The 26,155-nt window shown below is 32.3% G+C and overlaps 3 protein-coding genes across 9 annotated transcripts in view; 2 read left to right on the forward strand and 1 right to left on the reverse strand.

Moving 5' to 3' along the window:
• Positions 1–89: 89 nt before the first annotated feature.
• LOC111423926 (luciferin 4-monooxygenase-like) lies at positions 90–5,091 on the reverse strand. Its single transcript, XM_023057322.2, has 5 exons — positions 4,663–5,091; positions 1,618–1,825; positions 1,235–1,565; positions 348–1,186; positions 90–274 (listed from the first exon to the last, which is right to left on the reverse strand). Exons 1-5 carry the CDS (start codon positions 4,774–4,776, stop codon positions 144–146), a joined length of 1,623 nt encoding a protein of 540 aa, XP_022913090.2. The 5' UTR covers positions 4,777–5,091; the 3' UTR covers positions 90–143.
• Positions 5,092–5,101: 10 nt separating this feature from the next.
• LOC111423880 (3'(2'),5'-bisphosphate nucleotidase 1) lies at positions 5,102–7,268 on the forward strand. Of its 2 annotated transcripts, none has more exons than XM_071197578.1 (5): positions 5,102–5,213; positions 5,510–5,635; positions 5,690–5,947; positions 5,999–6,286; positions 6,338–7,268. In XM_071197578.1, exons 1-5 carry the CDS (start codon positions 5,205–5,207, stop codon positions 6,593–6,595), a joined length of 939 nt encoding a protein of 312 aa, XP_071053679.1. In that variant the 5' UTR covers positions 5,102–5,204; the 3' UTR covers positions 6,596–7,268. The 2 variants fall into 2 exon arrangements, with proteins under 2 accessions (XP_071053679.1, XP_022913032.1); XM_023057264.2 differs by lacking the exon at positions 5,102–5,213 and adding an exon at positions 5,281–5,446.
• Positions 7,269–12,174: 4,906 nt separating this feature from the next.
• LOC111423783 (Neurexin 1) overlaps positions 12,175–26,155 on the forward strand; it is a 48,032-nt gene continuing 34,051 nt past the window's right edge. For 5 of the 6 annotated variants that reach the window (XM_023057132.2, XM_071197317.1, XM_023057133.2 and 2 more), the window contains exons 1-2: positions 12,175–12,404; positions 18,214–19,000. In XM_023057132.2, coding sequence (XP_022912900.2) covers positions 18,410–19,000 — 591 coding nt within the window. In that variant the 5' untranslated portion in view covers positions 12,175–12,404; positions 18,214–18,409. The remainder of the gene's footprint in view (positions 12,405–18,213; positions 19,001–26,155) is intronic. The other variant, XM_023057135.2, reaches the window with a different exon arrangement.

Below are 26,155 nucleotides of genomic sequence, written 5' to 3' on the forward strand. Positions count from 1 at the left end.
TTTTTATTATTTATCCAAAAAATATCTTACTCGTTTCAACTCGATTAACGTAAATAGATTGTAAGCTGATATTTCTAATAATTAACTGAATTTATTTATTTATTTAATAAACAATTTATTTTCCCAAAAATATAAAAAATAATTTACAATTTAGACATTTTCTTTTTAATTAATTCCCTGAGTTCCCTTCTTAAAATTTTACCACTAGGATTTTTCGGAATATCATCAGTAAAAATAACTCCACCATGCAATTGTTTCCGTTTAGAAACGAAACCTGCAAACAAAAAATATGAATCGCAAAAACTTGAATCATAAAGCACGTCGAGAAGTAATAATTAATAATTTACCTGCCACATAATTTATGACCTCATTTTCTGTTAACTCAACATCGTCTTGTTTAACTACAAAAGCCAGAGGATGTTCGCCATCTCTTTCGTGTGGTTTACCAATAACAGCCGCATCTTTAATCTTGGGATTCGTCAATAAAATTCCTTCTAATTCTGAAGGTGCGACTTGGAATCCTTTGTATTTAATTAATTCTTTTAATCGGTCAACAATAAAAAAGAAGCCGTCATTGTCGTAATAACCGATATCGCCGGTTTTTAACCATCCGTCTTCAGTGAAAATTTCTTTATTTGCTTCGGGGTTGTTGTAATAACCTTTCATGATTACGGGACCTTTGAAACAAAGTTCGCCGGCAGCGTTAGGTCCTAATAATTTCCCAGTTTCTGGATCTCTAACAATGGCAGATATTCCCGGTAGTAATTTTCCACAAGAGCCCGGTCTGAAGGCTTCCACAGGGGTGAAAGTAACGCCAAGGGTTGTTTCAGTCATACCAAAACCTTGTCTTATTGAATTTACCTTTAAACGTTTCTTCACAGCATTTTCCACCGATTCTGTTAAGGCACCAGCCCCGCAAATAATTTCTTTTAGTCCAGATAAATCAAATTCATCAACAATAGGGCTTTTAGCTAAAAAGTGCATTAAAGGTGGTACGGCAAAAAGTATTTCCATTTTGTAATCTTGAATTAATTTCAAATACGTTAATGGGTCAAAATATTTAACAACGATTATTTTTTTTCCTGGTATGGCGACCCCCATTCCAATAGACAAACCGTATGCGTGAAAAAATGGTAAGATTCCAAGAACGTTTTTACCTGCGACTTCTCTCATTATTGATTTTTCACTAAAAAGAAACCAAATAAAATATAATCACGTAATTATGACACCTTACAATTGTAGATTGGTTCTGGCGTTATAATTCCAATGAGTTATCATAACAGCTTTTGGTAATCCTGTTGTGCCAGAAGAAAATAAAATAAAAGCTACATCTTCCTTCGCATTTACAGGAACAGCTTTGTAAGTGATCGGATCAATTTGAGGACTATTTGAGTTTATAAACGCTTCTAAAGACTCAGAACCTTCAAGTTTATCTTCAGTATCGATAACCACTAATTTTTTGATGGCCGGAAAATCTTTTTTTATTCCAAGAAAAGTTTCCAAAGAATTGCTCGAACAAAAAACGATGTTTGGTTTGATCGTCTTTAATGAATGAAGAAGTTCAACTACAATAAAATCAATTATAATTTATGAAGAATTAAGAAAAGATTATCTTACATTCAGTGTAGGTGAAATTAGTAGGAACAACAATTGCACCAATATATAAAGCACCGAAAATTGGAACGAAATAATTAACATCGTTTTCACTGCTTATAGTGACGACATCTCCTTTTTTGATCCCAATGTTTTTCATTGCCTCTGCACAACGGCATATCTTTGTAAAAAATTCTCTATATGTGAGATTTTTGTTGTTGTCGACGTCAGTCTAAAAAAATAAATACATTTTATTAATAAAATAATCAGAACATAATTTATTTTGAAATAATTCTGCTCAATTAATTTCGATTAATATTCGAATATGTAATTAATTTAGTAGGGATTTTTAGTATTTTCGTAAGTTTATTAAAGTTTATTACTGTTTGACTTTTCGGAAGTCATGTTACAATCTTTTTCAAAAATTAACAATATATACTGAAGTAACTAATTACTTAATAACTAATTAATGAACTGATTTCAATTTGTTAATTGTGCCCCTCATCTTAGCAAGTGTTTGGTCATGTCGAAATTTATTTTGCGATAAGGATTGTGCTATATTGCCATATACAAGACAATGTTCTGCAAACGCTGATTACTGAGTTAAGACAATAGTAGTATTGGTAAAGAAAACGAGCAACTGCATAAACGTTAACCAAAATTGCAACATCCTGTAGTAAACTAGTAAACCATCCAAAAAATGAACATCGTATTGTTTTAGAATAAAGCTAAAAATAAACTTTTTTTAGTGTCGTGAAAGAAATTAAATTTACAGTTTCCTGTAAATTATAACTAAAAATTAAAAGATCATATTTCTGATATTTGAAACAAATACATTTGTTGAACTATTTAATTTATATTTGTTTTACACAAAAGTTGGAATAGATTGCATTATTTCACATTTTTTATTAATATTTAATATTATTACTAAATGACTTAATAAATTATTGATAGATGGCGCTCATATATTTTTTATTTATTTCATTTAATTCAAATAAACATAGCAACATTTGTTTGTATTCAAACATTTTCTGAAGTGTTAAATTAAAAATCCTGTTTTTTAAGATGGATTACGAAAATTATGAAAAGTTTAACATATTAGAATGTTAAATATTAGAAAATAAAGTAAATTTTATATAAATTTTAGTAGAATAATTTTTAGTTATAGTACCGTAATTTACAGAAAACTGTACGACACTAAAAGAAAAGTTTATTTTTAGCTTTATTCTAAAACAATAAGAAATATACATATCTAACCCCATATTTTTGTAATCAGAAAAAAATAACGAATTTAATAAACCAATAACCAGTGGTTGTTTCCATTTAAAAAATCGAAAATTGTCATAATATCTCAAAATCTAAAACCGAAACTTTTTCTTTTGACTACGTCATCAAATTCTCTGTAAAAAAAGTGTCCATATAATGTCTTCGTTATAATACTCCACCTGTAATAAGAACCAAGATAATTGCACTCGCTGGTTTTACGATATTTTCAATTTTAGCCTCTAAGGGAAAAACAAAAGACGATAGCGCTTTGAGGATTTTGGCATTAGCAGTTTCTCGAAAAACGAGATCATGACATGTAAGCAACTTTTTTTCTAACTCTTATAGTTTCCGAGATAGCTTATTCGGACATCGAATTTGAACCACCTTGTACATACTAGTGCTTGTCAGAACACAATCCAGAAGAGTATTAAAATTTGCTTTGCTATTTGTAAATGATTTTTATAGCTGGCAGAATCTTCTGCTGCGAGTTCTCGTAGAAGTTTTGCAGAAGCACCCAAAGTAGGTCGACGACTAATCCATGGTTTAACCCAGACACGACCTTTTCGTCGTTTCTTTTTCTACATTTCTTTTATCTTTTTTGCCAATAAAAGTTTAGCGACTATTTTGCATGCTTCAGAAAGTTCACTCGATATATTGCGCACTGTGCAATACACTTTAAAAATGAAACTGGCGTGTCACTTATCTTTATTTTCATTTTCATCATTGATGCCAGCGCGAAGTACATCACTTGATGCCATTTTTATTACTGTACCAGTACACAATTATAACATTTATGTGGAAACAACTTCTGGCGCCAGCTAATTGGCGCCACTAAACTAGCTTGGTACTGGCGCCAGTAATCCGTGCATGTGGAATCTTAGGTTTAATCTTATTCCGGTATGAACGCCTTTTGTCTTCCTTGATTTCTAAACAAACTTATTTGTGTATTTGCTTATTGAGATGGTTGAATTCTGTCTTCAAATTTGCCCTTCGAAGGGCAAATTTGAAGACGTAACATTCCTTAAGGACCGTGAAGGAATGTTACGTAAGGTTAGTTTTGTTTACAAATATTAATTATAGCGTGAAGTTTTCTTTAGTAATTAGTAATGCCAATCATAGCGTGAAGTTTTCTTTTGAACTGTCAATTAAACCGTGAAGAAATGTTACCTTAGGTAAGTTCTGTTTACAAACATTAATTAATGTTTGTACATACGTTCACAGGCGGTGCTGAAGATATTCCAGACATGTTTCAGACACATTTGTAGTGAAATGTTTCAAATGAAATGTTTCTGCTACATATTTTAATGATATTTCATAAATATTTCTACTGAAATGTATTTGATACATATCTTTAGATACGTTTCGTAAAAATCGTATCTGTCACGTATATGAAACGTAGTTCTAAGATGTTTCATTTAATTCACTGTACGTTAAAATTGAAATGTTTCACAGAGGTTTCTTGTTTACTGGGTCGTCTTCTGCTATTGTCTGCATGTCGTCCTCTTAGCATGTATTAGATTCAATATATCTTTGAAATGTTTGGTATTCTAATTACATTATATTTACATTTAGGAAAAATAGTGCTCAGTTTTGAATAAAAACAGCTATTACAAATTCAAGAACTACACATAAGTGGTTACATGTCCGTATAATGGTGATTAGCCTCTCCTGAATATGGCAATTCAAATCGAAATCGGTCAAGCAGAATTAATCAACACTTATCGCTAATGGCACATGAGCATAATTATATCAGCAAATACCTATTGATACATTATTAAGCTAGTTTATAATAAGAGGACTTACAAATAGATCTCCATTGTCGATATTTTGAACAAAAAATGGGTGAAGAAAAGACGCAATGGATTCATCGGGTATGGGATTAGTATAATCTGGTCCTTTTAAAACAAACTTTTCCATGGTCACTATCAAACTGCAATTAAAACTTCTAAATACGAAAGTTTTATGGACTTTGTGAGTGAACGACTAATGTAAGTTAAATATCACAGTTTATATGATGTCGTTATTTAATCACATTTTTAGATAACGAAACTTAAAGATAGCATGGTTTATTATCGTTAAAAAACTGTTATAAATATTTCCTCAGTACCATCTTAATAGATCTCAAGGATAGAAGCAAAAAGACGTATCATCAATTTATTTAACAACGCAAGTCATCGTATTAGATTGCAAAATTCATGCAATAAAACTGATAGTGAAATGATTAGATAATTGGAATTACTTAAATTAAGTAAAATTGATACATATTCGAACATTTTCGATTATTTAACAATACAGGACTTCGAACACACACTTCAACTTTATAATACATTTTAAAACATAAAGAAATGGATCAGGTAAAGTTAAGATTAAAAAAATTTGGTGACATTTCGTTTCTAACCTAGTGACCTATTTAGTAACTTTTACGTCAAATTGACGTTTGGTGTGTTTACGCATTTTTAAACTTATTTTTTTATTAAATATTTCACATTTAAAATAAATTCCTGATTTATAATCTCACTTAAACAGTTATGTAATAATAACTTTTCATTATCAAAATCTCATAAATCCTTCGAATCTCCACTTATAGGTTGCGTATCATAACCTCAAAATCAACTTAAAAACGAGTGTTACCTTTTTAATTATTTTTTAGGACACGATGGCACAAAATTCCGCTTTAGTTATGAGATTGTTGGCTTCTTCTGTTGTGGTCGCTAATCGTGCCGGTAAAATAATTCGAGATGTAATGAGTAGAGGGGATTTAGGAATTGTTGAAAAGGTAATTAATTTTTTATTTAATTGCTTAGTTTTTGTTGTATTGATTGTAATTTAGGGTAAAAATGATTTACAAACTGAAGCAGATCGTTCAGCCCAACGTTGTATAATAGCATCGTTATCACAACAATTTCCTGATATAGCTATAATAGGAGAAGAAGGTACTCAAAATCCGGAAGTACCAAGTGATTGGATTGTTACTGACTCAGATCATTCAATCTTATCAATGCAATGTCCTAATGATTATAAAAAAATTGAAACTAAAGATGTTGTAGTTTGGGTTGATCCTTTAGATGGAACTTCGGAATATACACAGGTAAAAATGTAGAATATTAATATTTATTATAATCAATAAAATAATTTTTAGGGTTTTCTAGATCATGTTACTGTACTTATTGGTCTCTCGATAAAGGGTAAAGCTTTAGGAGGCGTTATCCATCAACCGTACTATAATTATAAAGTGGAACCTGAATCTACAGGTCGCACAATTTGGGGTTTAGTTGGTTTAGGAGTTGGTGGTTTCCTCCCACAACAACCACCACAAGGAAAAACGATTGTAACAGTTACACGTTCCCATTCAGACGCGTTAGTTCAAGCAGCTTTAGAAGCTTTGCATCCAGATGAAACTATACGAGTTGGTGGAGCTGGAAATAAAGTAATTTTTTTAAATCATAATTTAAAAAATAAATTCATTTCTAAATTTTAGGTTTTGTTGTTAATGGAGGGAAGAGCCCACACATATGTTTTTGCTAGTAAAGGTTGTAAAAAATGGGATACTTGCGCTCCAGAAGCGGTTTTAACAGCAATGGGGGGAAAATTAACTGATATCCACGGGTCTTCTTATAATTATGAAAAGACTGTTGAGCATCCGAATAGTAGGGGTGTTTTGGCAACAGCTAAAGGGGTTGATCACGAAAGTATACTTAAAAAAATACCTGAATCAGTAAAAAATAAATTTCCTTAAACAAATTTTAAAATATTTGTGTAGAGAAATAATTAAAAAATACAATCAAATGCAAATTAGAATACAAAACAGTATTCTTTTGATAGTTCTAAGTAAAATAAAAATGTTTATATTTCAATGTATATTTGTGATGTAGAAACTAAGAACAAATATTTTATTGAAACTATTTAATTGACTAAGTTTAATTTTTTTTATAATATTTTATGGTTATTTCTTATTTTACTATGATTATTAATAAGGAAAAAGATCCAGAGTGTCAAATCAAAAGGAATTTTTTACTTTTCTCAAATACCTATGTACTCTGCAACATTAGTTGTAGAACAGTTTTTGTCTTTCATTTTATTTCTATCTCTTATTTTAAATTTTATTAAAATTTAAGAATCATTTTATGAATGATACTTGGGAGCTTTTCCTTGTTGAACAAAGAAATTACTAAATGGACATACTTAAATTAAATGCCATGATTAAAATATCTAATTAGTTTGAGTATAAAATATAATTTCAAATAATCCATGTTACATTACAAACTCTGAAAAGATTGTACAGGGAATTATTACCTCCTGAAACTATGAAACACGCACAAATTATAAACAGATAATGTTATTATAGATTATATAAAAGTATCTAATGTTTTATTGTTGTGAATATAGAATGAGCAATAATAACACAATAACTTGTTTTATTTTATATTTTCCATATTTGAATAATAATTAGAACGTTTATAAAATGATAGTGTGTTATATTAATTGTTCTTAGAAATATCTTTTATTAGAAATGAATGCATTGTTACCTGAACAAGACCAGACTGATTTTTTAAAGCAACTAACAGTATGTTATACTTGCTGACCACAGTCGATTTTGTTTGCAATTCAGCAACAATTGTGTACCTTAATCGATCGTCGACTGTTTTTAGGAGCCAAGCTTTAGGAGATGAGGGGACAATTGTAAAGCTTGTTTCTTATATAAAAGATGGCGACCAATTTTGGTGTTAATTTATGTTTTTAGAATCCACAAACACCTGAAAATAAAACTTAGGAAATAAATTTAGCTCATAATAGAGGGTGTCGCGACTGTTTGTGCTTCCAGGTTACTAAGCGGATATGAATAATTTTTGAAAAACGATTATGAAAAAATATTCACCATACCATATCACTTAATCTCAACTTTTTCAGGGTTATTCACCAATGCTTATAAAGATTATGATCATTTTGCAAGAAGCTGGAACTATTGCTGTTAACGAAGAAGTTTTATATTTTATTGCTACATACCCAAAATGTAAATAATTTAAATATTAGTAATAGCATAGTATGGAAAATCGCCTTTGCGAATTGGGATTACAATAGATTGAGCGGAAATCGAATATTTTTAAATAATATTTTATTTACGAACGAATCCAATTTCGTGAATTACAAAAACGCGGCATCAATATACATTTTTTAAACGTACGGAATGCGGTAATTGATGATTATTTAATTGGACCGTATTTTTTGACCCTTATGAAGCAAACAGAACCTAAATTGAGCGCAGTCACTTAAACGATAATTTTATTTTAATTCACAGTCCGCAATCACCCTATTGATTTTTCTATTTCAGGATACCTAAAAACATAAGTGTATAAAATAATTAACGATGCCGAAAAATTGAGAGCACATTTTAGCATTGTGTGATCCAATTTGCAAAACACCCAGAATTTTAAAAGCAATTCAAAAATGAGCGTCGACGACTACAAGCACTTATTTAGTACACATTACTAAGTTAATAGGAGTGTCCGCTATCGATTTCGCTGTAATTTGGCATAGCGATAAAATATTTAGACTAATTAAAATTGACGTGTTTTGTCTCATGACGATATTAATCAGTTTTGAATATATACTGTGCTATCAGGCTCCTAATTGCTGTGATATGGATAATAAGTACACTAAGTACAGGGTGGTTCAAATTCGATGTCCGAATAGGCTAACTCGAAAACTATAAGAGTTAGAAGAAAAGTAGTTTACATGTCATGATCTCGTTTTTCGAGAAACTGCTAATGCCGAAAACCTCATAGTGCTATCGTCTTTTGTTTTTCCGCTAGAGGCCAAAATTGAAAATATCGTAAAACACGCAAATGTAATTATCTTTCTTTATTATTATAGCTGGAGTATTATAACTAAGATATTATATAGACACTTTTTTTACAGAGAATTTGATGACGTAGCCAAAAAAATTTTGTCGGTTTTAGATTTTAAGATATCACAATTTTCGTTATTTTAAATGGAAACAACCACTGATTATTCGCTTAATAAATTCGTTATTTTTTTCTGATTACAAAAATATAGGGTTTGACAGGTCTATTTCTTATTGTTTTAGAATAAAACTAAAAATAAACTTTTCTTTTAGTGTCGTCGAAGAAATTAAATTTACAGTTTCCTGTAAATTACGGTTCTATAATTAAAAAAATATATTTCTTATATTTGAAACAAATATATTTGTTGAACTGTTTAATTTATATATGTTTTACACAAAAGTTGGAATAGATTGCATTATTTCAGATTTTTTATTACGATTTAATATTATTTTTAAATGACTTAATAACTTATCGATAGATGGCGATCATGTTTTTTTTTAATTCAAATAAACATAGCAACATTTGTTTGTATTCAAAAATTTTCTGAAGTGTCACTTTAAAAATCCTGTTTTTAAGATCAATTAAGAAAATTTTGAAAAGTTTGACATGTTAGAATGTTACATATTAAAAAATTATTTGTTTTTAAATACCAGAAGTTTTTTTCGTATTTAATTGTTAACTTTTTAGATTTTACCTACCGCCCCGTAACTTACAGGAAACTGTAACTTTAATTTCCTCGACGACACTAGATGGAAATTTTATAAAAAAAGTTTATTTTTAGCTTTATTCTAATTGTAAAACAATAAGAAATAGACCTGTCGAACCCTATATTTTTGTAATCAGAAAAAAATAACTAATTTAATAAGTGAATAATCAGTGGTTGTTTCCATTTAAAAAAACGAAAATTCTCATATCTCAAAATCTAAAACCGAAAATTTTTTTTTGACTGTTTTGAAATTCTCTGTAAAAAAGTGTCCATATAATGTCGTAGTTATAATACTCCACCTATAATAATAACCAAGATAATTGCACTTATTGGTTTTACGATATTTTCAATTTTGGCCTCTAGGGGAAAAACAAAAGACGATAGCGCTATGAGGTTTTCGGCATTAGCAGTTGCTCGAAAAACGAGATCATGACATGTAAACTACTTTTTTTCTAACTCTTATAGTTTCCGAGTTAGCCTATTCGAACATCGAATTTGAACCACCCTGTACAGTCAACTAGAGCGTGTATCTGGAGTCTAGCTCCTGCAGGACTAGTAACTTGGCATCCCAAGTTGTTCTGTTTGCTGTTTAGATCACCAATTATTATTGTACTACAAGTCATGTCATAAAATAAATGTTGTAAATCATTCTAGATTAGCGGTTTGTTTGGCGATATACTGAGGTGAGGTTAGTTGTTAAGGTTAATGTCAAGTTTTAGTTTTACAGGAACATGTTATAAGTTTATAAGCGATGATATAAACTATATAATCCTGATGATGGGCTTATAATAGCACGAAACATCGATTAAACATATTTGAGTAAACATAATTAATCCATGAGGAGTGTGTTATTTGCGAAATAAAAACAAATCCTCGTAATTAAAATCATACACAGATGTTATAAATTATGTTGTCTAAATTCGTTTGTCTGGTTGCTTTATTTGCGTGGTCAGTTTATATTTCTGGTAGATTTTTTGCAAGTCGGTTTGGTTGAATTTGCAGGTATTTGGAACTTCGCTGGGAAATTACTTCTTTTACAGTAAGCATATTGAGGTCTTGATGTAAGATGTAATTAGGTACGAACCACGTGCGTTACATATTTGTCGAAAAACTTTATACTGAAATCGCTGCAGCTCTAAAACGTTTGATTCGCTAGCGGTGCCCCATAATTGAATACCGTATTCCCAAACAGGTTTCAGTATGGCAGTATATGTACATAAGCAACTTATTGTCTAGGCTGAGTTGTGAGCTTTTATTCATAAACCAGTGCATTTTCTTGTATAATAGTCCTAGTCGAAGCCGTTTGGTTCAAATATGTTTTTTCCAGGTATTTGACTTCATTTTGAACATTTTGAACATACGCTTCTATGAGTCATGATTCCATTAGCAAGCCAATTTAGGGTTGTTGTTACGTTTATTGTTTTATTGATTGGGAGAGAGAAGATTTGTTGTAATGAAGTTTTTAATTTGAGGTAGTTAAGAAGTGATGGCTTGTATCAGGATGTTTGTAAAGGAGTTTAACAGGGATATTTGTGATGAAAAGCTTTGAGGAGAAGTGTTAACATTGCTATTATTTAGTTACTAACTACCGAAACAAATTTACCTGAACATTATACGTTTGTTTTTCCTCAATTTCTGGTTGTTTAGCTTCTGTTGAGATAATTGTGGTGATGTGTGTTGCTTAAAATATAAACGATAGTTAAATAATGGTATTTCGACTTTTCTTATAATTTTTCCAAACACTGTATTGAATTTATTCTATAATTCTACTACACATTGTACTACATAACTTTGTATTAACAACGTTTTTATCGCATTAATGTGCCGTATTTTTTGATGATCAATTTATGATATCCTGATACTGATTTTCATTATTTGATTTAAATTAAACACTGTTAGGTAGCCATCTACATTTAAGTTTATACACTACACTATATCACACCAAAGTAAGCTGCAACATATCTGTACCCACATTTCAAAAGAAATCTCTACTTTAAGGTTTTCTATGTTTCAAAGAAAATGATAGAATTTAATTAAATTACTTTACCAAAAGGTGACATCGTTAGAAAGAATTTTTGAGTGTTTTGAATATAATTTCAGGTTGCTGCTTTCACATCAAAATCTTCGTTTAATATTAAAGAAACATCATCACATCCATGTTTATAAAGCTTAACCGATTTAAAGCTCTCTCACTTTAACAAAATTGGTTAGATTATAAGTTTCCAAATTCAATGTAACAAAACTGTTTCGTTCTAGTATATTTAGAAACTCTGAATATTCTTCAAGAAAACTTTATGTACAATGTTATAAACATATTGAAAAACATATGTTAGATCAAATTAATATCCTACGCACATTTTTAGTCATTATTTAGACATTAATGCATTTCTTCAAAGTTTCAACCTGAAAATCTGAGTATTTTCAGGAAATAAATGGTATCACATATTATTACCCAAACAACGAAAGAATCTTAGATGACAAAAAGATTATAAATTCTGCCATTAGTTAAATTGTAGTATTTTAATATAATAAGTTGAAACAATGTGACCATGGTCCTCCCATTTTCAGCCTAGGCTAATAAACGTTTGTAAGTTCACATTATTGCTATTCATTGCGTCGTGAAGTGGTGTCGCAACGTTTGATTTGATTTTCTCTCTTCGTCCCCTTGTGCCGTGTCGCCCGCGAATCCTTAGCATCAGAACCGATACGAGACGCGCAGGTCGTCCTGCGCCTTGTTCCCTTTAAATGGCACCCTGTTAGTTTGCGACTTCACTGTAACACGGGCCGGAACAAAACGAACCGTTCGTGGATATTACTCGCGGTCGATTTCTTCGTGCGAAAATTATCTATCCATCTTCAAACCGTTTTGTAATCTGTTAAGATACATTAGTGGATTTCAGTTTAAGTGAAGAGAAAAAGAAGGGAAGCAGAACGCTGAAAACGGTTGATTTCGGCGAGGATCACCGGGAAAAAATTGATTGACAACGCCGTTTGAGGTTGGTTGATGTAATTAAACTTCGATTAATCCAACGAAAACGGTAGACCGAAATGAAAGAACGAGTTATATTTAGTTCTTGCATGTTTTGTCGCTAGATATTTAATAGTTTTGAGTTGTATGTGGCGTGTCAAAATTCAACGATTTCAATCATGCTTATCGAGTATTTATTATTAACTAATAATACAAAAAGAAAATGGAGTAAATTAAAATGTAGGAAAATCGTTCGTTTTTGGAAAGGGTGTACTGAAATATTTACGATTACAGAACGTGAAAGGTCGATGGTCCCAACCAAATACGGAATCTTCTACATTGTTTATGCATGAAACCAATTTTAGGTTCTTTTTGTCCTGATAAGTATCTCGTTGTAATGAACGCGAAATTCTGTGCATTTGTAGGTCGAGGTTAACAAATTTGCGTTATCAAAATGCCGAAATTTTAAATTCATGTTTCCATGAATACGAAATGTTTACTCGATTTGAATTAACTCGTTTACAAACGCCCCATTCATATGCAGATAGATTTTTAGTTCTAAAAGAAATGGTGGTGCCGCCGGTCAATAATGGAATTCTGTCTTTTCCTTACCAATTTTTATTTTAAATTTAACTTAAAAATAGAGGAAATAACAATAATTATAGGAATTAGTTTCATATCGCGTTTAAATTATCTTAAGAGGGGGATATCGCCCACACAACCCTTACCCCACCATCAATATTATGCTTAAATTAACGTTCGTGTAGGCGAACGCGTGGGAAGTCGCCCAACATGGGCAAATACCTGCATGTTTTGGAAAAAAACGTATTGAGTAATTAACTTTTGGCAGATTTATGTCTTTTATCTTAAATCGCGTCGCGTGTTTGTGTCTTAACCATACAAACCAATGCTAATTGATGGTCTTTAGTTTAACCTTCGTATAAATTTTGCAAATATTTTGGCTACAATTGAAAATATTTTGCTTGAAACAGTAATGAAAAATATTGCTAACGCAGATATGAGGTTGGAGATGAAATTAAAGTCTGCAAAACATTGATTCCTAAATGTGGCAATTCATTGCAGACGTACGCCCAAACGTTGAACAGGTTTTTCTCTTTCAATGCGATTTTAAGTTCTCCATTGGTAGCGAAAATCTTCTTCGTTGTCATCCAAATGCAAGTACACTTTTATTACATTCTGAATCTATGCCATGTTTTTGTCAGGAAGGGGAAAATTCTTTGGATGTGTCCTAAGTCATTTCTAAAAACACCGACAAGCTTTGAAATGATTCCACTTTTAACTCGATTCTTCTCTAAATCTAGTTTCAAAATAGTTGCTTCAATTTTATAAAATTTTAGACAAATTTCTTCTGCAATTGTGTTGATTAAAAAAATCTATGATATAAATCTGCAAGAATGTTATCTTCGTAACATCTGTTGTGTCATCAAGCTGTATAACAAGCCAAGGAGATGGAGGAACTTTTCTATTGATTGCTTTTTAATTTTACCTGCCGTACTTTCAATTCTACTTTGTGCTGCGTTATCACATTTTTGACAATACCTGATATTTTTGGTAGTAATTTGGAAACTTGATTCAAACAATTATTACGAACATTGACTAAAACTACGAATTGTTCCTTAAACTCCTAGTATTGTGGCCGTTGACCCTTGGGGCCCAGGTACCCCAACTTAGCTCGATTAACTAGTTTAGACCGAGATATCATTAACATTACTGATTAAATTTTGAACACTTCTGACATCTCAAATCTTTATCGTTCGAACCCGAGTTGACACCGGAGGCAGTGTGAAGGGAAGCGATCCTTGCGTACGATAACACTTAGTCAAGCTCACCTAGTTTTATTCAGTTTGTTTTAATCACCCAGTACAACTGCAAACGAAGCAGTTGCTTTAAACGCTTTGCTCGTATGCCTCGGTTAGGCTGAACTCGCCCATTAACAAGTTTTTAATTCAACTTAAATTTTACATAAAAATTCATCCATCGAAAAGTTTGTGGAAAGATAACTAAATTTAACAAATTTAGATTAAAACGATTTGATCAACTCACTTAAACTAAGGATATCCAAAAAGGATATAATCTAACATTTGATCGATTTATGCTAATTTGTCAGCTTAACATTCTACAAATACAATGGACGAAAAATGTTTACAAAACTTTAAAACGCCCAACATAAAGGATTGAAAATCAAGATGTCTGTCAGGTATTTATAACTAAATATGACACGCAATTCTTTGTGTATTATTTAATGTAACCGGGGTGGTAAGTTACGAGGTTTAAGACTCATCTCACCACTCTACGTGGAAACATCATGTCTTACCAATCGCTCCATAATAATACCAAGTTTTTAACTTGTTTTGGCAAGCACAATGGACTTCTAGCAAGTAATGGCATTTTGTGATTTTTGCAGATCTGTAAAAAGAATTAAATATGTCTTTTTGGAGATTATCGACAAACTCTGCCTGTCTCTCAATTTTAAGTGCTACCTGAATTCTATCAAATAACGCCTCAAATATATTTATTTCTGACAAGAATACTATCAGCGTATTCATATAAGGCGTATGCTTGAAGCGTTTAATCTAAAAAACTTAAAGTTTACAACTCTTTGGGAGCATCGTCTGATAGCAACTCTTTTAAACGATTCTTTGTTTTAGAAAAGTAAACCTCACTAATACCCAAGAATTTTGTCTTATCAGCATCTGTAGCTATAAAACTTCCAAAGCGGAGTCTTTTTGTCCAATGCCTTCCTAAAAAGACTGGTTATAGAGTGAAGAGTTAGTGTTGAGTTGCGTTTGGTGTACACCTATTACTTGAAGTCTTATACTCTGCAAAACCCAGACATTCTTGATGTGATGAATACAGAGTCTTTCCAAGGTTTATGAATGAAAGTGAAAAGTTTGTGAAAAAAAAAATCCTTTAGTTTGAAACACTTCGGAAGGAAGTGAAGTAATTTAGTTTACCCGGTTCAGGTATCAATGAATTTTGCGTCTAGGTGAGGTATCAAGTCTTAGGTTAATGTAGCAGGTTGGGTACGATATTTATCATAAGACCTAAGGGTTTTGTAGAGGGAAAAGTGGTTTCTTTAGCAAGCAGTTAGTTTTCTGCCACCGCTATATACTTGGTGTTGCACACTGAAAAATGTTCACTAATTACAAGATATAAGCGTTCTAAAACTTGTCCACAATACTATTGCTGAGATTGCACTTGAGGATTTTCCCAATCTTTGGAGTTCTCCTCCAAGAATTAGATTCTACTTTTTTCCTTACTTTTTGTCGCTTTCATAGCCATAAAATTTTCTTCCTCCAAATTTTCCACATTTTCTCAGGTGTGTGTATCTTAATCCTCGTTTGCTACTTTAAAACGTATGCTAGAAAACTTTATAGTATGATTCTTAACTAAGAAAGAAGGAAATTACAATGGCAAAATGTCAGGTTTTGTTGTTAAATATAGCATAATAGCAATGACTAGTGGTACAGAATTATTTCTTGTTCCTAATACATTATAGGACCATGTATAATGTTTTATTTTTAGTTGCAGTGTATCTCATAGATTACATTGGCCACACTATCAATATTACTTACTTTTAGAATCACCAAAGGAAGAAAGAGATCGTTGCTTTGGTTACAAACTAATTAGGGTGTATGCAAAATAAGACGAAATTGCATCTAGAAAGCTTTTGGTATCATATTTTTATGTGCCCATTAACATTAACTTTAATTCATTTCTTCTGCACCACTTAATAAAGAAGCTCAACAGTCTTTGTAGGTGTTTTGCATCCTCTTGAGCCTTAATTAGACCGCATAATCGTTGAAATAATTTACATGTTTACAAGCTGAATACACGTTATTGAGTGACAAAGTTAGCAACAGCTTGTGTATGACCCAGAAAGGACACTATTGGTCTAACACATATCTCATATATTATTAAACCAATCCACCCTCAACATCAATAAAGTGCATATGTTGCATACGAGAAAAAGCTATAAAATGGCTCTTATATCATTCGGAAACGAACGAACTGAGTGGCATAAAATTGACATACTCGTCATAGAAATTACAGCTTTTATTCTATGTATATAAAAAAATTTACTAATAAATGATTTTTAAACTAAAATTCAAAACTATACAATTTACTACGCTATTTCTGGATATATTCGTGAGGCATTGATTAAATGTGGCGAAAATGTGCGTGTGTTCAGTTTATATAGCAAATTTAGCATTCTGCCTTTTATTTCTAGGTAAATTTATACACGTGTGGGATTTAAAAATCAATAATTTCTTAGATAACAACGAAATATTCCAAGAAGTAGTTGGAATTCCGATATAAAATAAACAACATGTAGAAAACGTTTCTGCACGACAATAAATCTCATTCATTTCTCGTCGAAATCCTTTCTATTCTTCTGAAATATTATCACACAGGACGTGGACATCTGCACATTCTCGAACAAAACTCTCCAACGTTCAGAAAATGTAAATTATTTGTGTTTGTATTCCTGAAATGTGCCGTAATCCTTTGACGATCGCAGAATCGCTACATTCTTTTCTTTCCATTTCTATTGTTATATATGCGCGTTGAGACGCTTTTGTATTCAACTATATTTTATAAATGGATTTTTGTTTAAAATGGATTTACTATTTCCATGTGTTACAAAAAAAATAAAGCACTTTGACGTCAAATTACGAGTAATTCGGACATTATAGAACATATCTTGGGGTTGCAGTTCGGATTACGTTCTCGCTTTGGCCCTTTAAGGAGAAAATCGATTATTATTACCGCTTCAAATCCCAAACGGCCGACGCCATAACTTCGGTTAATGGAACTCTTGCGCCCTGTTTCCGGTTTGTACCCGCGAGTCCAACTTTCGTTTCGAAATCTTGCGCCAAAAAGCCTTACAGCGCGACCAACTTTCGTGAGGGTTCCCTTTCGAATCTTAATAATACCCTTTTGCACTTTGCAATATTCATGAGCCAGTCGATGAATATTAAAAAATGCACGTACCAAAAAAGGGAATTTAATTAACTAGAACAAAAGCCGTAATTTTCGGTGTTAAACATAGTAGAGTATCGGCTAGTTACATATTGTTTCATTTTTATCCATTATGATTAAATACAATAAATAATTAATAATTGTTATTGAAGTTACGTTACTGTTAAATGACACGAATAAATTGGGTGGGGTCATTAAATTATTTAACCACAATAATTTTCAATTAATTAGATACATTTGGATGAGAACTCTATTACTTTTTTTTATAAAAAAATTTTCATTTTAACTTTTCTCTATTCGTTTCAAATATTTTACCGATCAATTTTTCCAAACTCCACCGATTCAGTTATTTATTATCCTGCTGAGGTGGTTTCCGACCTCCACAGAATGATTGTCGAAAGAATTTATAGTCGAGTTAAACCTCCCAGGTTTATCAGTGAACTTTGCTAGGAAAGTTATAAAAGGAACATTACTATATCCGGATATTATTACGTTTCCGGTTTGGAACCTAGTGACGCATCGGTTTTTAATTTAATTCAACTCATCCATTATTTATAACCAATAATATAAATTTCATAACCCAACTGAGTAGACGTTATACGAATCTAACGCTAGCATCGAACGCAGTCGAAATATTTTATGTAACGTAATTTAATTTTCGTGTATTGACGACGTGAACAGAGTTGCGTTGTGAGTACCACAGCAGAGTGCATATTTTATTCACTTACTGGCTAAATGGTTGAATTGAAGAATTTAGCCATACACACCACTCTAAACTTGCACGTGAAACCTAATTAAACACTCTGAGCTTATTCTTTTTTTTTGTATTTCAGGAAATGATTTTTACCCTAAGATGATCATCACCAATTAAATATTTTCTTTAAAAAAAATATCGTGGGAAGATAAAAGAATCAAAGATGTTGAAATCGATTATCTTTACGAGAAATCGCAGACAGGAAACGATGGTGTTCACGCCTCGGTAAACTCGGGGGTAAAAGACGAGAAATACACACCCTGCCAGGCTGCAAAATGCGTCCGTTCCTTTTACTCTATTCCCTTTTGGCTTTAACGAACTCGCGCTGGGCGTTCGTCTTGGACGGTTCCGCGAACTCCTACTCACAATTCCGGAAATGGGGTGGCGGAACAAACGGAAGCCTCGAGTTCGAGTTCAAGACTGACCAACCGAATGGTCTCCTTCTATACACCGACGACGGTGGCACGTACGATTTCTTTGAGATCAAACTGGTCGAAGGAGCCCTTCGATTACGTTATAATTTGGGTGGAGGGGCTCAGATAATCACCGTTGGTCGTGATTTAAATGATGGCCATTGGCATAAAGTTCAAGTGCAACGTCACGATGAAAGAACAATCCTCTCGGTGGATGGAGTATCGCAAATGAGGACAACAAGAGGGAAGGAGTTTAATTTTGGAAGATTTTCAACAAATTCCGATGTTTTCATCGGAGGAATGCCCGCTTGGTACAATACGAAATTAACATTGTTGGCCTTACCGAGCGTTATTTTCGAACCAAGATTTATTGGTTCGATTAGAAACTTGGTTTATCCGGATGCTGAAGGGGGATTACCCAGGAGGCAAGAAACGCGACCAAAAGATCATAGGGTAAGTTATTATCTTCTATTAAAACATTTACAAAGAAACACTAAAATCACTTAATCAATAAATTTTCTCATGAATTTAAGACGAATTCTAAAGATTTCTAATTAAATCGTTAATAGAAAAGCTTTGTTCTTGGGTGTTAAAATACTTGAAAGAAATTAAGGTTGAATTCAAAAGGATTCAATTTATTTCGTTAATTATTCCTTTCTAGATTTTAATAAATGTAAATGTAAGGATTGAATTTATTTGTGCTAAATAAGAAATAATTTGCATTAACTTTCTAAAGTAAATGATCAACCAAAAAGTTAAAGTAAATGAATCTTTTAGTCAAAAGAACATTGTACGAAAGTTTCATAAAAACTTTTCGAAGTCTTCAAAAGAAACGGTCGTGTATCGATTCTTTCCGTTTAAAGTTTTAAATTTGTGACGATCGGGCACACGTTTACTCCACAAACACACACATACTATTTCAGAGTTTATTCCATATGTCACTTTTCTTGGGGTTTAAAATAAAAATCGTTGGAAATATCTTCCACCTATACGTTTATATCACAAACTATATTCAATTACGTTGTCGATAAAAGCTCCACGCAGAGAGAATTTTTAACATCCCGTGCGCAATAACATTGGCAAATAGAAATTACGACCAGTACTAGCCAGAAAATTACGGCCGTGGAGGCCTTTCGGTAACGTAATAGTAAAAAGCTCCGGCAACACCGGGAGATTTCCGCGTATATACGGTAACGCGGGATCGCACGCGAACTCGGTCGGCGTGGCGGGATTTTTAAAATTCATCACGCGATCCACACTATTACGAAGAACACGTTCGCACATCAAGTCCAAGCTGAGCCAGCGACCTCAGACCCGCTACGAATAATTACGTTTCCGTTCTAAGTCCGTAGGTAAATACGGTCGCAATCGGCGAATTGTGGTGCATTAAATCAATAGCCGTGTAAACCGGGCTTAACGAACCACCCCCCAAACTCTAAACGAAATGGTCGCCGAAAATTTATTTTTTGGTAGCACCGATTGAATTGGATCGTAACGGAGGAAGGGAAACGTAATTGGCTCCAATTTTTTTTTTTCGCTCAAAAATAAAAAGAAATTTATGGTATCAAGCCGTATATACCAGGTGATTCATTTAAGTGGCTTGCAATTGTACTTAAATTATAGAATAAAAGTTATACAAGGTTCCCGAACAGACGATTGCCTAATAGTCACACCTTTAGCAGACTATTTCTGAGATTAAAAGAAACGGGAAGCGTAACCCTTTCCACGGAGAGACATTACATAGGCCAGTTTTGAGAAGAATTGATGAAAATGCCTCAACCAGCATTAGAAGAATTTCTGCATAAGAAGTCATTAAGAAAACAACCATTGCAGCAGTTGCTTTATCCTTATCATCACAACATCCAACACCGTTCAAGCTCTAACAGAAAATGATGGCAAAAAAAAGAGATTTTTTGTAGGTGGGCCATACAGGAAGAGGTAGTAAACGTCGACTTTCCCATAAACAATGTATTTACGGATGAAGCAACATTTACTCAAACCGGAATTTTTAATATTCATAATGCGCACGTTTGGAGAGATGAAAATCCCCATGCTATACTAGAAACTCATCATCAGTTGCGATTCAGTGTTAATGTATGGGCTGGAGTTATAGGTGATCAGTTATTAGGTCCATTTTTTCTTCCAAAGAGATTGACAGCCGATGCCTACATACATTTTTTACAAAATGAGCTTACAAATGCATTTTAGAAGATTGCTACTTTATGCACGATGAAGCACCACCACATTATGCACGCACTACTCGAGCATACTTAAATAACAGATTTGGCAATAACTGGATTGTCCGAGGAGGTCCTGTCCCGTAGCCACCTCGTTCACCAGACTTAAATTCGTTAGATTTTTGGTTTTAGGGACATTTAAAACAAATAGTTTATTCTGAAGACGCTCAAAATGTGCAGAATTTGAAAAATAAAATTAGTAATGCATTTGACGCAGTAAAACATTTTTTGAACACATTAGAAGTTCATTTAAAAAACCTACCCGTTTGTGTTTAGAAGTAAATGGTGCGCATATTGAACATTTATTATGATATGATTCTTTTCCAATTTGTTAAATATTCGTTGTTTTTATGCTGGTTGAAAGATTTTCTTCGACAATCTTTGTTACGTGTTTTGTAAAAACATCACCGATGGGTCTACAAGACTAAATTGTGGAGACAGAAGTATTTTCCCACAACCTCCAATCTCGATGATTGGGACCCTTGGGGATAAGCAGCACAACCGAGCAGGTGGAATTAGTCATCATTAAAGTTGACGCAAGTCTGATTATTAAGCCCAATAAGATTTTCACAATTTTCATCGACAGCAAACATTAATTAAAGGAGCTTAGTTTTATAATGTTAAAATCCATTTTTTCCATGTGATTGTGTTCATTTGAGTGTAGGTAACTATAAATATTAAATAATAAACACATAACAAATAACATAACGTTTTTGTTGAGTATGGTATAAAGTGAAACATGGTACAACACATGAACTATGTGTATACTTTGCTGTAATATCTGGTTTCTTTTCTTTTAGTACTTTTATCTCGTTTGTTACAACAAACAGCGCATTGCAGTTGTCTTTTTTTCAGTAGCTGGTATGTAGTCAGGGAAATGTCGCTGAATTAGACATGATGGCCCTGACTTTAAATTAGGTCATTCTACCTTTTTGATTAAATTCTAACATTTTCCTATAACTTGTTCGTCCAAGGTTTTACGAAATTCACGGTGTCTTTTTTGGCCTCAATGTTTGTAGTATAAAAAAACTATTTCAGATGACCATCTCTAAAAGATGAAATCGTTGTAATTAGTGTTGGAGCGGATATCCGGCAACTATCCGGTATCCGGCCTATCCGGCCATTTTTTTAAATACCGGATAGTTACTTAGTACTCCACCCTTCACAGGAATTAGTATCATCAATAGGACTTTTTTCATTGAATACAACTTTATTTATATCAGGTTTGTCATTAGCAACCTCATTGTAACAATCCTAATACGATATATAAAATCTCTTGTTGCAGTTTCGTGTAGTTTTCTTCTCTTCGCTTGTAATTCAGCATCACATTCATTATTAACAGAACTGTCGCTGTTATCACTTTCGATTATTAATTAAAGTATCCTCTTTTTAATGCAACAAGCCGTTTTGAAAAATCACTTTCAGTTCTTGAGAAATAAATTTTGGAAATAATCGACAATTTTTTCGAATTTTGCAATTTTCGCCGATTAAGTTTTAAAAATTCGCATAAAATCCATTTCTTGGAATATGAGTATGAAAATGCCCCAAAGTGTTAATGAAAGTGTCCTCTTTCCAATGAACCAACACGTTTTGAAAAATAACCTTTAGTTTTTGAGAAAACAATATTTGAAGTTTTGATAAAATTTTCGATGTTGCAATTTTCATCGATAACTTTAAAAATTCGCTATAAAATTAATTTCTTGAAGAATCCTTGTGGAAATGTCACCAATTATTAATTAAAGTATCCTCTTTTTAATGTAACAAGCCGTTTTGAAAAATCACTGTTAGTTTTTGGGAAATAAATTTTTGAAATGATAAGACAATTTTTTCGAATTTTGCAACTTTCGCCGATTAAGTTTTAAAAATTCGTATAAAATCCATTTCTTGGAATATGAGTTTGAAAATTTCCCAAAGTATTAATAAGATGGTCCTCTTTCCAATGAACCAACATGTTTTGAAAATAACTTTTAGTTTTTGAGAAAACATAATTTGAAGTTTTGATAAAATTTCCGATGTTGCAATTTTCATCAATAACTTTCAAAATTCGCTTTAGAATTCATTTCTTGAAGGATCCTTGTGGAAATATAGCCAATTATTAATTAAAGTATCCTCTTTTTAGAGTTACTTCGTTAGTTAAATCAGCATCAGAAAAGTTCATTTTGTATCTTGGATCCAAATAAGTTGACATATCTTATCAGCTTTCTTATTAATTTCATTTTTATTCAAATATCGCAATAATGTGGCAGTATAGGGTATCACTTCAGAAATGCACCAGAAATTATAACCATAATGGCCGGATATCCGGCTTTTCGCAAAATCACTATCCGTTCTATCACTAGTTGTAATCAATTGCAACTTTTGATATTCGAATAATGCTTTGCTCTTTGTCTCTTTCCCTGGCATTTTGCATTTCAGTGTTACGGCTAGTTAACAGAAGTCAAACGTCCTTATGTTCGTCCCATATTAGAATTATTGCCATCAAGGCAAACATTAAAGCATTTGTCATGATATTCATCTTAATGGCTCAACAAAGAAGACCAGTACCCATGAGACGTTCAAACAGGTTAATTAATGTATCCATGTCAATAGGATGAGAGAACACATTAGCAAAGATCACCTAAGTAGACAAGCCACATAGTAAAAGACCACCGGAAAGACGCCCCAAACAGTCAGCTTATTAATGGACATTACAAGAACAGAACGAACAGAAATAGGCGGATAGAATGAGGAAGGATTTCCCGAGTGAGAGAAAAAAGACGTTATTTTTTGAATGATAAAAACATTTTGGATAAAAACGGAAACAACTCGAATTCCGATCGATTTACATAAATTAAACAGGAGTATTTTTTCAGTCCAGATTGTGTTGATTTTATTGACCATAATTCAATAGTGCAACGTGGCTTCACGTTGTTCATTCATGTATCATCTAATATTTCATGAAGTATTTTTGTATCACAGAAAATCAATAAAAACGGTGTATTTGATATTTTTCATATCAAACAAGTTGGTTTATTAAAAGGTAGAGGACAGTTGGTCATACCATAACAACAAATAAATAAAGTTGTATTCAATCGTAATTCTAAATAACTTTCTGCTTTGAAAATGAAACATTTATTTTCTACATCAAAGAGATAGAGAATATTAATAAACTGGTTAAAAAAACGTTTTGGAACTGTAATCAAAATATGTATCTAGAACGTTAATATCTGGAGCTCTTTTTGGATGCAAGAGTCTCTCTAAGAACACGAAGGAGTATTCTATGCTTTTACGATATTAAAATCAAAAACATCGTGAGATAACCGACAAATAAGCTGCCATCCCATTCATAAATTTGCATAAATTAGATTACATGAATGAATCTGAATGGTCAATAAAATCAATACAAGCTGAAATAAAATTTAATTTAACGTAAAAATATTATATTGTTGTGTATTTTACATAAATTAGTGTAAATCAATCCTTAATCGACCCTTTTCGAAATTTGCATGATTGTATAAATCCAAAGTAGGATTTGTGTATGTAAAAGTACTGAAAACTGGCCTTTTTTTAGATTAATTGTGTTATCCATGTTGCAAGGAATATTAGGAAAAATTCAAAAATCTTCTTATTAAGTGTTGCCGAAATAAAAGGTTGCAAACTACTTTGAGTAAGACTAGGAGAGACCAAATAAGAAATATAGACAGCAGGAAACTAATGTGATGTGGTAAGATGAGAAAACAACCATAAAAACGAAGAGTACGATCATGTGAAGAGTATGAATGTAGGCAGAGTACCACGTATAGTATTAGAGAAAAATCCAACAAGCACTCGTATACCAGAAAGACCTCCCAAAAGATGGAAGGACATCTGGAAGTCCACATCACAAGACATACTTAGGCTACGAATTCATAATTCAACAGATTTAAAACAAGTGGAAAAAGAACAAGAAGTACCATCACAGCTCTTCTTCTTCAATTTCTTCTTTATCAGGTTATTTTATCTTGTGTCATATTGTCTTATTCTTTTAATGCCCAATTTTTGATCCTGGCTAAAAACAAAATGTGTTTTGTATTTTATGGAAAATTTTGCACATCTTTCAATCAAATTAAATATATGTGTTATGTATAATATTTTCACCCTCGGCAACTAGCGTGCATACCCATCGGTCTTTTCCTATGCATTCTGACATAGATAGTTCTCTCTGTTCTTTCTTGATAGTTCTCTTTGTCTAGGTGTCTCTTCTTCCAGCCTACTAACATGTCCTGCCCATTTCCGCCTTTGAAGCCTCATGAACTATACGAGGATACCCTCCAATGAGTTGATATAATTCATTGTTATATCTGACTCTCTTACTTTGCTGTTTTGTACTCTTTATCATTGTCCATGCTTCGCATCCTAAGTTTATTGTTAAGTTTGTCATTTTTTGATGTTAGTATGTGGGATAATGCAACATTAGCTCCGATCTCAAGTATACAAGTTGCTCAACCGGTTTGATGCTAGCGTTCACTACAACACGTTTGGGTTGGCTTCCTTTTGTCTGTGATAATATCTTTGTTATTTGTATATTGATTTCCAATCCGGCCTTTATCGTATGTGTCTTCATTTCTATGTACGCCTGTTGTGGTCTGCGTAAATAGCGCTTTGCACAATGCCAAATTGAATGAGATTGGCATCAACCTGTCTACCTATTTCAGTCTTCTGAAATCTTCTTCTTCATTCTTGTTTGATAATGTCTATAAACACGTTGTCCACGTATATTTCGTGTTCCTAAGCTTTAGGCAGAATTTATTTGACTGTGAATATCTGATCTATGGTTTGACCTACCATGTTCAAACCCTGTCTGCTATTCACTAATAATTCCTTCAGCTGTGGAAGATATATTTGAACTTGTTAAAATTCTCTTTGGTTTATACCCATCTTTTCTTATTTGCCTGTTCTTCTTACTTCATTAAACTCACTCTAACGTTTTCCTTTATCAATACAAAGGAGAACATTCTGTCTTGATTATTTCAGTAATCTTCGTCCAATAATAAATAGCCTAAAATAAGCTTCTAAAAAAGATGAATCAACATAAAATCTGTACAAGCATTATCACTGTTACATCTGCAACACATATTCAAATGTAGTTTTTACTGGATGTAAAAACCAGTATGCACTTAGAAAATTAATTTAACATTTCTGGTTAGAAGTAGTAATTATTTATCTTGAAAGGGTTAATTAATCTACGTAATATTTTAGTGACGATTTCTTTTTGTTTGATGATCGTTATATTCTTAAATTCATTACAATGCATTTCAACTTTAAATTGATATCCTTTCATTACAGGTATAAGACAATAGACTAATAGAGCTTCATTAACCGTGTTGAGATTCATCCCAGTTCTTTTAAATTA

This window comes from Onthophagus taurus, chromosome 7 (genome assembly GCF_036711975.1).
Source record: "Onthophagus taurus isolate NC chromosome 7, IU_Otau_3.0, whole genome shotgun sequence".
Classification (NCBI taxonomy): Eukaryota; Metazoa; Arthropoda; class Insecta; order Coleoptera; family Scarabaeidae; genus Onthophagus; species Onthophagus taurus.